We start from the raw sequence: 12,401 nt of genomic DNA, 5'->3' as shown, positions 1-12,401 counted from the left end.
AAATTGTTAAACATTTTTTTGAAGCACAGCTCTGGACCCAACATCCTGAGCTCAAATCCTGTCTGCCGCTTCCTAACTGTGAACCCTGGGCCAAGCGACTCTGGCCTTTGTTTCAGCTTCTTCACCAGTAAAACAGGGTAAGAATCACGGTGCCTCCTGCAGGCAGGGAGGATCAAATTCGTCAACACATGTGGGGTACTTAGGGAAGTGCCTGGCACGTGGTCGTGCCCCATATATACTGGTTTTTGTTAAAGTAGGGGATGAGCCTGCAGTTCAAGGCATCCCTCTCCTGGCACCCGGCCCTTCCGCGTCCCCTCATGAGTACACACGCACCTGTTTGAGGATGTTCTGCTCCCTCATCAGCTTCTGCCGTTCCCGGTTGGGCTTGGTGACCATGATGTCCAGGACATTCTGCCCATTGTTGGGGACATCACTGACAAAGAACACCAGGTCTTCCAGCAGCTGGATGACAAACCTGGGTGAGGGTATCCGGGGATGACGAGTGTGAGATGCCCACCCAGCAGGTGCCCCTCGTGGGGAGCCAGTCCCTCCCAAAATATGGCTTTCCTGAGTTCACTCAGCGGCCCCCAAAGCATAAAACCCATCCTCAGCCTACAACTCCTCTCCCCGGCTTTCCCCTGAAATACTCTCCAAACACGCCCAGCCCCACCCACCCTGGATTTCAAAGTGGCCCCAAGACACAGAATCTCAGAATATCCCAAGCTGGAAAGGAAGTGCAGGGCACAAGGCGGGGAGTCTGGTGTGAAGGGGGCTGCATTTGCATCCTGACTCTGCCACTTACTAACTCTGTGACCCTGGGCAAGTCTCGTAACCTCTCTGAGCCTCAGCCCCGTCATCAGTAAAGCAGGGCTAAGTGGCCTTGAGACCATGCTCAACACAGTAACCAGCTCCACCATAGGGTTAGTTCTGGGAGTACTTGAGCTGTGAGGCACCCAACTCCTGCACCCAACTCCAGGGTCCCAGGCTCAGCCAGGGCCCCACAGGGGCCAGTCCCCCACTCTCTCCCCAGTTTGCCTGGCTTCTGCTTCATGACTCCTTTCTTCATGAAATGCAGGCCCTGGGAGGGCAAGATCACTCAGAAAACCTCTGTGCCACTGCAGCCCACCTGCGGTCATTCTGGCTGATGAAGCCCTCATTGAGTTTCTCCACGGCGCTGGCCAGCATGGAGCTGGCATCATTGGCAAAGTCCAGGTCTCGGATCTCGGACACAGGCACCGACACGATGGCAAAGGCCTCCTTGTCTTCCTTAGTGGGGCAGGTGCCCAGCTGCAGGGACAGGGGTCAGCAGGGCACCTGGGAACAAGCTCTGGCCCTGGCCCCAGCCCCACCCCCACCCCTAGGGACCCGTACCATGAGCCGGATGGGCCGCTCCTCCTCGATGTCAATGGGCACATTGGTGCTCTGGATCCACGTGTTGGTGCAGAGGTGCCGCAGCCGAACGTACGAGTTCCTGCAGGCGGGTGGGAGGGCAAGGACTCGGGGAGTGCACTACGGAATGCGTCCTGCTGCCTGCCAGCCTACCTCCCCAACACTGCCACGCTTCCACCCTACTCCACACCTCAACAGCTGTGGGACAGGGCCACTGGTGCCCCTCCAGATGAGGAAGCTGAAGTCAGAGAACAGCCAGAGCTAGCCCTGCACCCAGGCCCCGTCCTGACCACTGCACTAACACGGGCAGCCTTGTCCACACTTCCAAAACCAAAACTTATTTGTACACTTGGGACCAAAATTCATTTGGACAAATGAGGCTATTTAACTATTTATCCCATTAAATTTCAAGGTGCACACATTTCATAGAACACATGCATTACACAGAAATACTCAATGTCTATGATTACAAAATACAAGTTTACCTTTCTAAAATGAAAAGCAATCTGAATACCAAATCCATCTGCCTCCGAGAGTTTCAGGGAAGGGACTGTGGGCCTATGTTGTGACTCAATTAACTCTCCCATTAGCCCTGTTAATAGGGAACCTTGATGTTCCCACTAAAATGACGGAGGCAGAGTGAATAGCAGCCTGAGGGCATACAGCTTAGGACACACCAAAGCCTGGATTGACACTTGAGAAGTTTCTTGATGTTCTGTCCTAGAATCTCAGGGTTGGCGGGACCTCAAAGGCCAGAGAGTCTGGCCTCCCCATCCAGTGTTTGGGTTCCCCGTGCTGCTGTGTCCTAGACAAACTGCCATGCAGCCTGTGCTTGAGCACTCAAGACCAACTGGGGCAGGTGCTGGGCACACGGCAGGCATGCAATGGTGGTCAGCCGCCAACAGACCTCAGAGCTGGATCCCCTGAGGGATGGGACCTGCAGAGACCCCAGAGGCCAAAGGACCTCAGGAGGGCGGAGGAGTGAGGAATCCAGAGAGTCCCAGAGACGGAGGGCCCAGCCTGGGCACCACCAGCCAACCCCCAGGCACATGGCGCATACCCACCGGGGCACGAAAGAGTCGGTTTTCTGCAAGGTGGTGGGGTCCAGCTCAAAGAGAGAGGCAATGTCGTTGCCATGAGGCACGGCCACCAGGCGGTACTTGATCTTCTCCCCAGCGTTCCTGCGGCCTGCACGGCCCTGGGCCCCCTGGTTGAGGACCCCAAGTCAGGTAGAAAGCCCTACCTCCTCTCAAGCCCCCGAAGCACCTGGGATCCCATCTGAGGGGCCGCTTCCCTCCAGCCCCCCTCCCAGGGTTTCACGGCCTCCCCTGCCACCGCCTACCCCCAGGGCAGGCCCATAGCCTCACTGGAGACCTGCTTTGCTCCTCACCATTCCTGTTGCCTTGGGATCCGAGGCATCACCTTTGTAACTGGGGTTCTCCTGGACAGAGATACAAGATGCAGGGGAGCTACTGGACACCAAACTATACCCACACGACCCCACTGCAAAACATAGTCACCTACATAGGACCCTGGGTTTGGGCAGGCAGCCTCCACCCCCCCAGGGGTGCCGACATTCCAGGGGAGCCCTTCATGGCCCCTCTCCATAGAACCACAAATGAACACACATACACACCAATGCCCCAACACACACAAATGTGTGCATTACAGACACATGGGAAATTTTGCTCACTCTGTATCCCCAGTGCCTAGAATAGTGCCTGGCACATAGTAGGAACACAGTGATATTTATTAGGCTTCTTTACAGTCATGCCTTTATTTGATAATATTGGATAAATGCATGAGTGCAAAGAAGTCAGGGTCCACAGGCACATGTGCCACATATTCAGATATGTGCACAGACGCTCCTGCACACCCACGTGTACATGCACACAACATGAGCCCCAGGATGCCCTCTGCCTCCCGCTCACCTCAGCAGCCAGGTAGTTGCCTGTGGCCAGGTGCTTGAAGCGGTACAGGCCATTCCAGTGCCCAGCTCCTCCACGGCAGGGGTCGTGGTGGACCACCTGGGGGCACGCAGGTGTGAGGCAGGAAGGAGAGACTGGCCAGGCATGGGGAGTCAGACCCCGGGGAGGCCTGGAGATCTCTGGGTAGGTGGGTTCTGGACCCTCCCTGGCCTTTTGACTCTGGAGGCGCTCAGAGGGAGGTAGGGGTCAATAACCCACCCTCCAGGATGGTGGGGAAGAGGGAGAGGTGGCATCCAGGGCTAAGTCCGGGGTGCCAGAAGCAGGGCTCTTCTGACCTCCACCTCCCAGAGAGCATTGGAGCTGGTGGCCGAGGTGGCCGACTGGCGCAGTGTGGTTCTCAGGAACACCTGCAGCTTGCCCTTGTACTCGTCACAGGTCAGGAACTTCTCCTGCTCCGCATGGAACAACCGCACCACGTCTCCCTGCAGGCAGCAGGGTGTGGCTCAGGATGGCTGCGGCCCCTCCAGGCTCAAGGACCCACCCAAGGCCCAGCCCCACTTGCCTCAGACACGGGTGGCTGCTGGCAGGGCCCCTCTTCCAGAGCTGGCACACAGAGAGGGGGCTGCAAGCTGAGCCCCCCTAGAGAGCAGGCAGAGCCCAGGCACTCTGCCCTCAGCCCACATCCCAGACCCCAAATCCAGAGCTCTCCCAGGCCTTCCCATGTTCAAACCCACCCTGGACCGCCTCCCTCCCTATCTGTGCCTCTAGACACCCTGCCTAACCTCTAACGGCCCATCTCCAGTCACCCTCTCCATGAAGGAGGGGGACCTCACCCCCTCAGCCTTCCCAGGGCCATGACTGCCCCTCTCTCAGGGTCCCTTCTGCCTAAATATTGGTAGGTTGTGCCCATTTCTTTTGCTCCCCTGTTGGATAGGGGCAGCATGGAGGGCATGTCCATGGCTTTGGACACAGATACTACGTTTGGATCCTGTCTCTGCTTTTTTTTTTTTTTTTTCAGAGACAGTCTCCCTCTGTCACCCAGGCTGGAGTACATGGCACGATCTCAGCTCACTGCAACCTTCGCCTCCTGGGTTCAAGCGATTCTCATGCCTCAGCCTCCTGTATAGCTGGGACCACAGGTGCGTGCCACCACGCCCGGCTAATTTTTTTATTTTTAGTAGAGACGGAGTTTCACCATGTTGCCCAGGCTGGTCTCGAACTCCTGAGCTCAGGCAATTCACCCGCCTCAGCCTCCCAAAGTGCTAGGATTACAGGCGTGAGCCACTGTGCCCAGCCTGTCTCTGCTCTTAAAAGTTGTGTGACTTCAGATAAGTTCCTTAACATGTCTGAGCCTCAGTTGCCTCTTCTGTAAAATGGGAATACTATGACCTCCTTGCAGAAATTGTGAGGATTATAATATGCATGATGAAGTCACACTGCACACTTACCGCGTGCCAGCCACTGTGCAAGCACTTGTAAGCTTTCTCACCCAATCCTCACACCAACTCTCTGGGTAAATACATCATTAGCCCCATTTTATGGGTGGAGAAACTCAGGCATAGAGAAGGTAAGTATCCTGCTGAGGGTCATGCAGCTAATGGCAAATGGGACATGAATCTGTGGCCCAGTTCCAGGGCCTACACCTTCATCATTCCATCACCTTCCTCCTGCTGAGACCCTGCCGCCCAGCCGGCACACAATGCATGGCTGCCACTCTTGCTATCATCACTAAAGGCATTTTCTGTCTTCCCTCCACTGAACACACACTAGACACAAAGCATTCAGTGAATACCTGCAGAGTGAATGCAGCAGTGAATGCAAGAATGCATGAATGAATGACGATACCCAGATTGGTCAGTTACTATGGCAGAACCTAGTGACTTCTGTGCCCCAGAAGCGCAGGGCAGGGGCAAAAAAGCAGTGGACTTAGCACCAGAAAGCCTTGCTTCTGAGCTGCCTTGGAACCATGGAGCCATGGCGGATTCCCCAGAAATAATCCTATGTAGACCACAGAGTGAGGCCCAAGTGATGCTTCATTTTATTTGTTTGTTTGTTTGCTTGTTTGTTTTTTTGAGATGGAGGCTCGCTCTGTCGCCCAGGCTGGAGCGCAGTGTGGTGCAATCCTGGCTCACTGCAACCTCCACCTCTCAGGCTCAAGTGATTCTCCTGCCTCAGCCTCCTGAGTACCTGGGATTACAGGTGCCCACCGCCACACCCCGCTAATTTTTGTATTTTTAGTAGAGAAGGGCTTTCTCTATGTTGGCCAGACTGGTCTTGAGCTCCTGATCTCAAGTGATCCACCCGCCTCGGCCTCCCAAAGTGCTGGGATTACAGGCGTGAGCCACCCCGCCCAGCCAAGATGCTTCATTTCCTAAGTGCTGCACAGATTCAGGGCTGGAACTTTAGGGAAGGCTTCTGGGAGGGGTAGTGCATGGCTGGACCTTGATTAATGTGTGGACGATGTGCAGACTTAAGGGTGGGAGGGAGGGAGGGAGAAGGCATTGGGGCAGGGCATGGGTGGACGGGAAGCAGCCCAGGAGGTAAGAAGGATGAGGAGGGTGGGGGACTGAGGCAGCCTGAGCACGGCAGGGGAGTCTAACAGAGCGGCTCAGCGAGGGGAAGAGGGCAAAGGGAGCCACTGCAGGCTTCTGAGCAGGGAGGTGCATGAACACGCAGCCTCCTTAGGTGGCTGCTCTCGGGCCTGTCACCTGTCCCTCTGACAGGTTTCACAGCTGGATGTTCCTGCCTGCTCCCCTAGCTGGACAGCCTCACACTCTACAAATCTGCCCTCCCTGCCCTCCCTCTGCACCCCGTCTGCTGGTTCCATCCCCTGCAGCCCCACCCAAGAGACATCTGAACTCTCCTCTCGCCCACATCTGGTGTTCAGGTTTTCTCGAATGGTCTCTCCGGTGGCCCCAGACAGCTCCCTCTGCCCTCAGTCCTGGATCCTCCTGAAGTCTTCACTGCAGTATTTCCCAGGCCCCCCTTCTCTCCCAGAGCTCACATCAGCATGTTTGGGACCAGGAAGGAGACAGGCGGTGACCCCTAACTCAGCAGACAGGGCAGCCTCACTCCCTCGCCAATGAGGGCACAGGGCAAGGGGCAGGGGGCCTGGCATGGATACAGGCAGCAGGAGTCGGGGAGAGGATGGTGCTCAAAGGCTCTGGGTGGGGGGGATGGAGACCCCCAGTCCACTGACACCCCCTTAAACAAGAGAGAAAACAGACCGGGCAGGACCCAGGGAGGATGGAGAAGGGGGCTGTGGCCAGAGACGAGAGAAGTGGCAGTCCTGGTAGGGCCATGTGGGTGGGGCCCTATGGAAGTGGAGGGAGGCTGGGGGGTGCAAAGCTGGGGAGAGTGTAAGGGCCTGAGGCCTGGCGAGTGGAGAAGGCAGGAAGAGGACCCTGGTGGGGAGGGCTGGGTGGCCAACTGGGCAAGGCAGGGATTCCCAGTCCTTACCCCTTTCAACACCTCCTCCAGGTGGTCCCGGAACTGCATAAACAGGTTGATCTTCCAGCTGGTGTTGCAGTTCACAGAGTTGACCTGGGGAAGGGTGACGAGACCTATGTTGCCAGGCAGATCCCAGCCACTGAGGGCCCAGAGCAGGGCTGAAAGGAAGAAGCAGCCCAGCCACCGTTATAGTACAAGGACAGGGTGTCTTCTTCCAGGCAGGGTCCCCAGACCCCAGCCCGGCTACCTTGGGACCACCAGCCTGTGGGGTGGAGAATGAGGGCAGCGTTGGGAAACACATGCAGGAGCCATGAGGCCCAGCTTGTCCAGCGGGCCAGATGGGGCTGGAGGCAGAGACTATGGCGGTGAGCGGGGTGTCTTCACCACCAGGGGTACGTGGACGTCCCTGCACTGCCTGGCTGACCCCCGACCCCCTCACCTCCTTGCAGCCGGCATTATCGCTGAGTTCGTAATTGCTGGCATGCAGAGGCTGCCCGGCGTTGACAGGATTCAGGATCACCTTGTCCCCCACGACCACCTGAGCAGACAGGCAGGACAGGTTAGGTGGGAAGGGCAGGGCCCTCCTGTCGCCACACCTCCAGGCCTCCCTCGGGTCTCAGTCTGCCCTTCTAAGAAATGGGCATGACCTTATCCAGTCCCCACACCGAAGACCCTACAGAAACCCCTCTGGAGTTCCACCAGGCCCCTCCAAGCCCGGCCCTGCCCTCACGTTGTCCCCATTGCTCCGCAGCTTCCAGAAGGGCTGGATGAAGAGCCAGGAACCCTCGTTGCCTGTGGCATCCAGGGTCACCCGCATGGCATTCTTCTCCAGCAAGGCCGGAAGCCGCTTGTTCACCGTCAGGTACTTGTTGCTCTTCATGTGCAGGAGCTGGGGGTCAGGTGGGTGCGGAAAGGTCACCAGGCCCCAGGGGGCGGCCATCAGGGAGGGGATATGGGGGGATGCCCTAGACCCTTGGTCACACCCTGGCTGCACACACAGTATCAGACACCTGTCACAAACACACAGGCCAACACCCACAGCCACAATCACACACAAACATGCACACAACAGGCACACCCCCATGGACACCCTGGTGATCACAAGAAAGAAGCTGTTCTAAATACTTTACATAGATTACCTCAAGTAACCTACAATGATCCAAGAGGGAAGCACTATTACTGCCTGATTTCACAGATGGGGAAACCAAGGCACCAGGGAAAGTTAAGTAACTTGCCCAAGTTACACCATTAGGAGTAGCAGAGGCAAGATTTGAATCCAGACAACATGGCTCCAGACTCCATGCTGATGGTCACCATGCCACAAACACACCCATGGCACCGCTACTGAGGCCACACAGCAACAGACACACACAAAGTCAGACGAACAGCCACACAGGCTCCAGGGCCACTCATTCACCCAGGGACACACAGGCACAGAGGGCAATGCCTGCTGGCAGCCCTCACCTGGCACCAGCCCAGCCTGTTAGGCAGGGAGAGGGACAGGTGGGAGAGAGGTGGGCCAGCCTCACCTGGATCACACTGCCATACTTCACGACATCCCCGTGCACCTTCTTGTTCTCCGTGTCGTTTTGCTTCTGCTCCATTTGGGCCGCGTGCTGGGCAGACACACACAGAAGTGAAGGGTGGGCTCAGAAGCTGCTCCTAGAGGGAGACATGCCCCAGCCCCACACATGCATGCACACATGCACACACACACACACACACACACACACACAGAGTCACCTTGGACTCCAGGACCCTTTGGACCCCTGCCCCAGCTCTTAGTGCTGCACCCAGAGTGCAGAAGGCAGCCTGAGGTCTCACAGCACACACAGCCCAGGGAGCCAAATCCCTACACCTCCCCAGCCACCTCCCCTGGAGAGGGCATGCCAGCAGCACCTTGAGCATCCCCAGCAATCCCCTTACACCCCCAGGAACCTAAAGCTGTGTCTCACCACCTACCCTCATCTCACCAGACTCCCGAAGCCCCAGATACGGGACCCCTGTCCCAGTCCAAACCCTGGCAGGGGCTGCTTGGTGCCATTTCCTGGCTCCCACCACCACCCCCACTCCTCTGCAACCTTCCCTCCCAAAACTGTATGCATTCAGCCCACTGCCTCCAGGCAGCCCTCCCTGACTGGTCACATCCCACTCTGATGGATCCAATGCTGGTGGCCTTGAGGATTTGGTCTACATCCCATTAGAGACAGCTTTTTAGGCTCTTCTGTCCCCTGTTAGACTGGAAGCTGCCTAAGGATAGCTGCCCTGTCTCCTCCACCAGATTAGGGGTTCCTGGAGGGCAGGAGCCCTGTCCCCTCCATCAGACTGGCACTCTCTGAGAGCAGTGGTCTCTGCCCTTTCCTCCTCCTCAGTCCTTTACTGAGACCAAGATGAAGGTGGCAGCTGGAGAGCCTTGCCATGGACCATGTGACTTTCCACAAAGCAACAGCATGTAGCTGTGTGACTGCTTGCGGTTCTGATTATGTGGCTCTGCATAGGTGAATGCCCTCCCGCCAGGCCAGATCCCCAGCTCAGCCTCTACCTGCCGGCAGCGGGAAGGAAGCCTGTGGCAGCCCCCACCCCAGGAAGAGAGCTGGGGTATTAATACTAGAGCTCAGGCAGTCCACCTGCAGCTCCCTCTCTCCAGCCCAGTTCACAGCTATAGGGCATAGCCCAATGTCCCCATTCTAGACCCACCTCCTCTGGGCATGGGGCTTAGGGGAAGGGGACGGGGAAGCAAGGTTTGTATGACAAGGGGTGGGGCAACAGGGCCCAGGGCCCAGGCTGCAAAGTTCCTGACCACAGCCCAAGCCTCCCACTCTCTTTGTGGTTTGGGGAATGGGGCTGGGACCCGCAGATCTGCCCAGGATGTGAACTGAGCCACTGCCTACAAGGGGCTCATAAGCGACCACCACATCCCAGCATCATGGCACAATCCACATGTCTGAGGAAACCAGGGTGAGTCAGACACCTGGGGGCCATCTAGGCTGTACTGCAGACTCACAGGATGACCATGGACAGACCAGTCCCATCTAAGGGCCCCAGGCTCCAACTCTATAAAACAAGGGGAGAGATTAAGACTAGATCCAGGGCTCCCAAATTGGATTCCCCAGAGCCACTGTCTCCACAAGCCACTGGGAGCTCCATGGACAGCTGTACAGGTTGTTCACTGCTCCGTGGTGTCGGCATTCCACTCTCTGAGCCACGCAACCTGGCATAGGGCTGTGCCAGCCTGGAAGAAGGGACACTTTCTTCCCACTGACACAACATAGTTATACAGACTGGTGAGTCACTGGGAAGGGACCCTGCTCCCCCTACATCCACTCCTTCACAGCAATTCACACCAACCTCTTGCATATTGGAATTTATTTTTTTATTTTTATTGTTTATTAATTTTTTGTAGAGATAGGGTCTTGCTATGTTGTCCAAGCTGCTCTCAAACTCCTGGCCTCAAGCAATCCTCCTGCCTCGGCCTCCCAAAGTGCTGGAATTACAGGTGTGAACCGTCACACCTATGCAAGTTTTAGAAACCACTCAGCTCAGCCACAGAGCCCCTACTGGCTCCAACAAGCAGCGCTGTTGTTTGTGTGCCCAGGTTCCTGGTACATGTGCACAGATGCATGCCTGCACACACACACATACCTGCAGCTTCTGCAGCAACACCACATCAGCGATCTTCTCCTTGTCCTGCTTGGTCTGCTTGGCCTTCCAGTACTGCTTCTGGGCCGAGTAGCGGTTCATGGGGCACACCTTGAAGAGGCAGTCTGTGGTGGGGCAGGTGGGGGGTGAGCGGAATGGTTCATCTGGGGCTCAGGGCCCTCCCTAGAGAAAACCCCAGCCTGCAGCTCTGCTCTCCCAACCTTTCCCCATTCCCGTTCCCCGCTGCAGGCAGACAGGAAGCAGGTGGAAGAACCTCATAAAATTTGGAGCATCCCGGAATACGCTGAGTAGAATGGGGAGGCTCACAGGCGGGTTTGAGAGCAGTGCATCTCACTTGGTGGGGTGCCCTCTTCCCCTGGGAGATGTACCAGAGGCTGCTGGGGCCTCACCCTTATGCCATGTCTCTGCCCAGCTTCTGTGAGTATTGGCAGCTAACAGCTCACATCTGCATCCTCCTTTAGCTAATTGCCTTGGCCGATGGAAACCATCTTGCACACAGATGCCTGGGAAATGGCATACCCCTCTCCCCAGGGGCAGCCCCTATCCGGTAACTGACACAGGCACAGAACAGCCCAGCCTCTGGAGCGGACAGTCTGAGGAGCAGCTCACAGTCCCGAGCTCCCCATGGGGTCAGGCTGAGGCGCATCTCCCCCTGAAACCACACCCTTGCTCAGCTTCTTCCCTTGCCTATACAGAGAGGAAGAGGCTCCCTCACTGTGTTCTCCTGAGAACTTCCTCAATAATTCACCCATCTTAGGCTCCGCTTCTAGGAATCTGACCTAAGACAAGGCAAATCCAAATTCCAGAAACACGTTCTCTAGTACAATTTTTATTTTGGCAAGTAGATAAAACAACTGTTATTCCCATAAGCCTAAGCTGCAGGAAGGGTGTCCAATTTTTCTGCTTATCCAAAGGAGGCAGGAGTTGGAAAAGCCTGTTCGAAAGCTTGGTAGGAGGGGAGGGAGGATTCTGGGTGCTGATGAGGGGCTGGTGTGGGTGACTGGGCCTGCGTGACAACAGCCTGGGCTGCCCTGGGAAGCAGTGAGCTCCCCATCACAGGAGGGATCCACAGCCTGGGCACGGAGCAGGACTCAGTGGCCCTGAGATCCCTCTCATGCTGCAGCTGTGTGAGTCCCTGACTGCACAATGCTCCAACAGTGTGGAACAGAAGGGAGATGGTTATGCTGGGGGACTAGAGAGGAGAGAGTCACTGGAGGGTCCCAGAAACAAAACTCCTTCTTCAGGTCCTTTCCTGTTTCCTCTAAGAAAGCTGTGTCTTTTCTCTGGTCAAAGCTGGTCATCCAGTCCCAGGGATCAAAGAAAAACTGGATTTTCCGTCCAGTTCATAAGGAGGCAAAAGTCCCATGGGACCATTGAGAGTAGAAACCGAGTGAACCAAAGATGAAGGAAGACAGAACTTCCTGGAAAGGAAACGGAAAAATGGCAATTCCACAAGCAGATGGAGCCACCAAGGGCCGCCCCGCCTAGCCCCCCTCAGCACTGCCAGCACGAGTGGACATCACTTCCAAAAGAGCACCCAGTTTGTTGGAGAGAGTGTGTCTTTTTTTTTTTTTTTTTTTTTTTTGAGACACAGTCTCACTCTGTAGCCCAGCCTGGAGTGCAGTGATGTGATCTCGGCTCACTGCAACCTCCACCTCCCAGACTCAAGCACTTCTCCTGTCTCAGCCTCCCAAGTAGCTGGGATTATAGGCATGCACCACCATGCCTGGCTAATTTTTGTATTTTTAGTAGAGATGGGGTTTCGCCATACTGCCCAAGCTGGTCTCGAACTCCTGGCTTCAAGTGATCCACCCACTTTGGCCTACCAAAGTGCTGGTATTATAGGTGTGAGACACCTAGCCCGGCTAAGAGTATGTCTTTATGGGTTCGGGTCAACCCTCAAGAGGCAGCTGGGGTCCTCCTGCTTCTTCAGTCTGGGTTGGCACTCCCAGGGCTTCCCCACGTCATTTTGTG

At 56.2% G+C, this 12,401-nt stretch overlaps 1 protein-coding gene across 4 annotated transcripts in view; it reads right to left on the bottom strand.

The window, feature by feature from the left end:
• The window catches only part of ITPR3 (inositol 1,4,5-trisphosphate receptor type 3), a 75,880-nt gene that overhangs the window by 30,265 nt on the left and 33,214 nt on the right, over nucleotides 1-12,401 (bottom strand). For all 4 annotated transcript variants that reach the window (XR_004184265.1, XM_031667048.1, XM_003897461.5 and 1 more), the window contains 12 exons: nucleotides 10,410-10,531; nucleotides 8,297-8,383; nucleotides 7,498-7,656; nucleotides 7,207-7,305; nucleotides 6,777-6,860; nucleotides 3,653-3,799; nucleotides 3,321-3,416; nucleotides 2,780-2,830; nucleotides 2,454-2,596; nucleotides 1,372-1,471; nucleotides 1,127-1,287; nucleotides 334-475 (listed from right to left, as the gene is read on the bottom strand). Coding sequence is in view for 3 of the 4 variants with exons in the window: in XM_031667048.1 (XP_031522908.1) it covers nucleotides 334-475; nucleotides 1,127-1,287; nucleotides 1,372-1,471; nucleotides 2,454-2,596; nucleotides 2,780-2,830; nucleotides 3,321-3,416; nucleotides 3,653-3,799; nucleotides 6,777-6,860; nucleotides 7,207-7,305; nucleotides 7,498-7,656; nucleotides 8,297-8,383; nucleotides 10,410-10,531 (1,391 nt within the window). In the remaining variant the exon portion in view is untranslated. The remainder of the gene's footprint in view (nucleotides 1-333; nucleotides 476-1,126; nucleotides 1,288-1,371; nucleotides 1,472-2,453; nucleotides 2,597-2,779; nucleotides 2,831-3,320; nucleotides 3,417-3,652; nucleotides 3,800-6,776; nucleotides 6,861-7,206; nucleotides 7,306-7,497; nucleotides 7,657-8,296; nucleotides 8,384-10,409; nucleotides 10,532-12,401) is intronic.

Source organism: Papio anubis, chromosome 6, assembly GCF_008728515.1.
Source record: "Papio anubis isolate 15944 chromosome 6, Panubis1.0, whole genome shotgun sequence".
Classification (NCBI taxonomy): Eukaryota; Metazoa; Chordata; class Mammalia; order Primates; family Cercopithecidae; genus Papio; species Papio anubis.
This window is presented reverse-complemented; position numbering and strand designations above follow the sequence as displayed.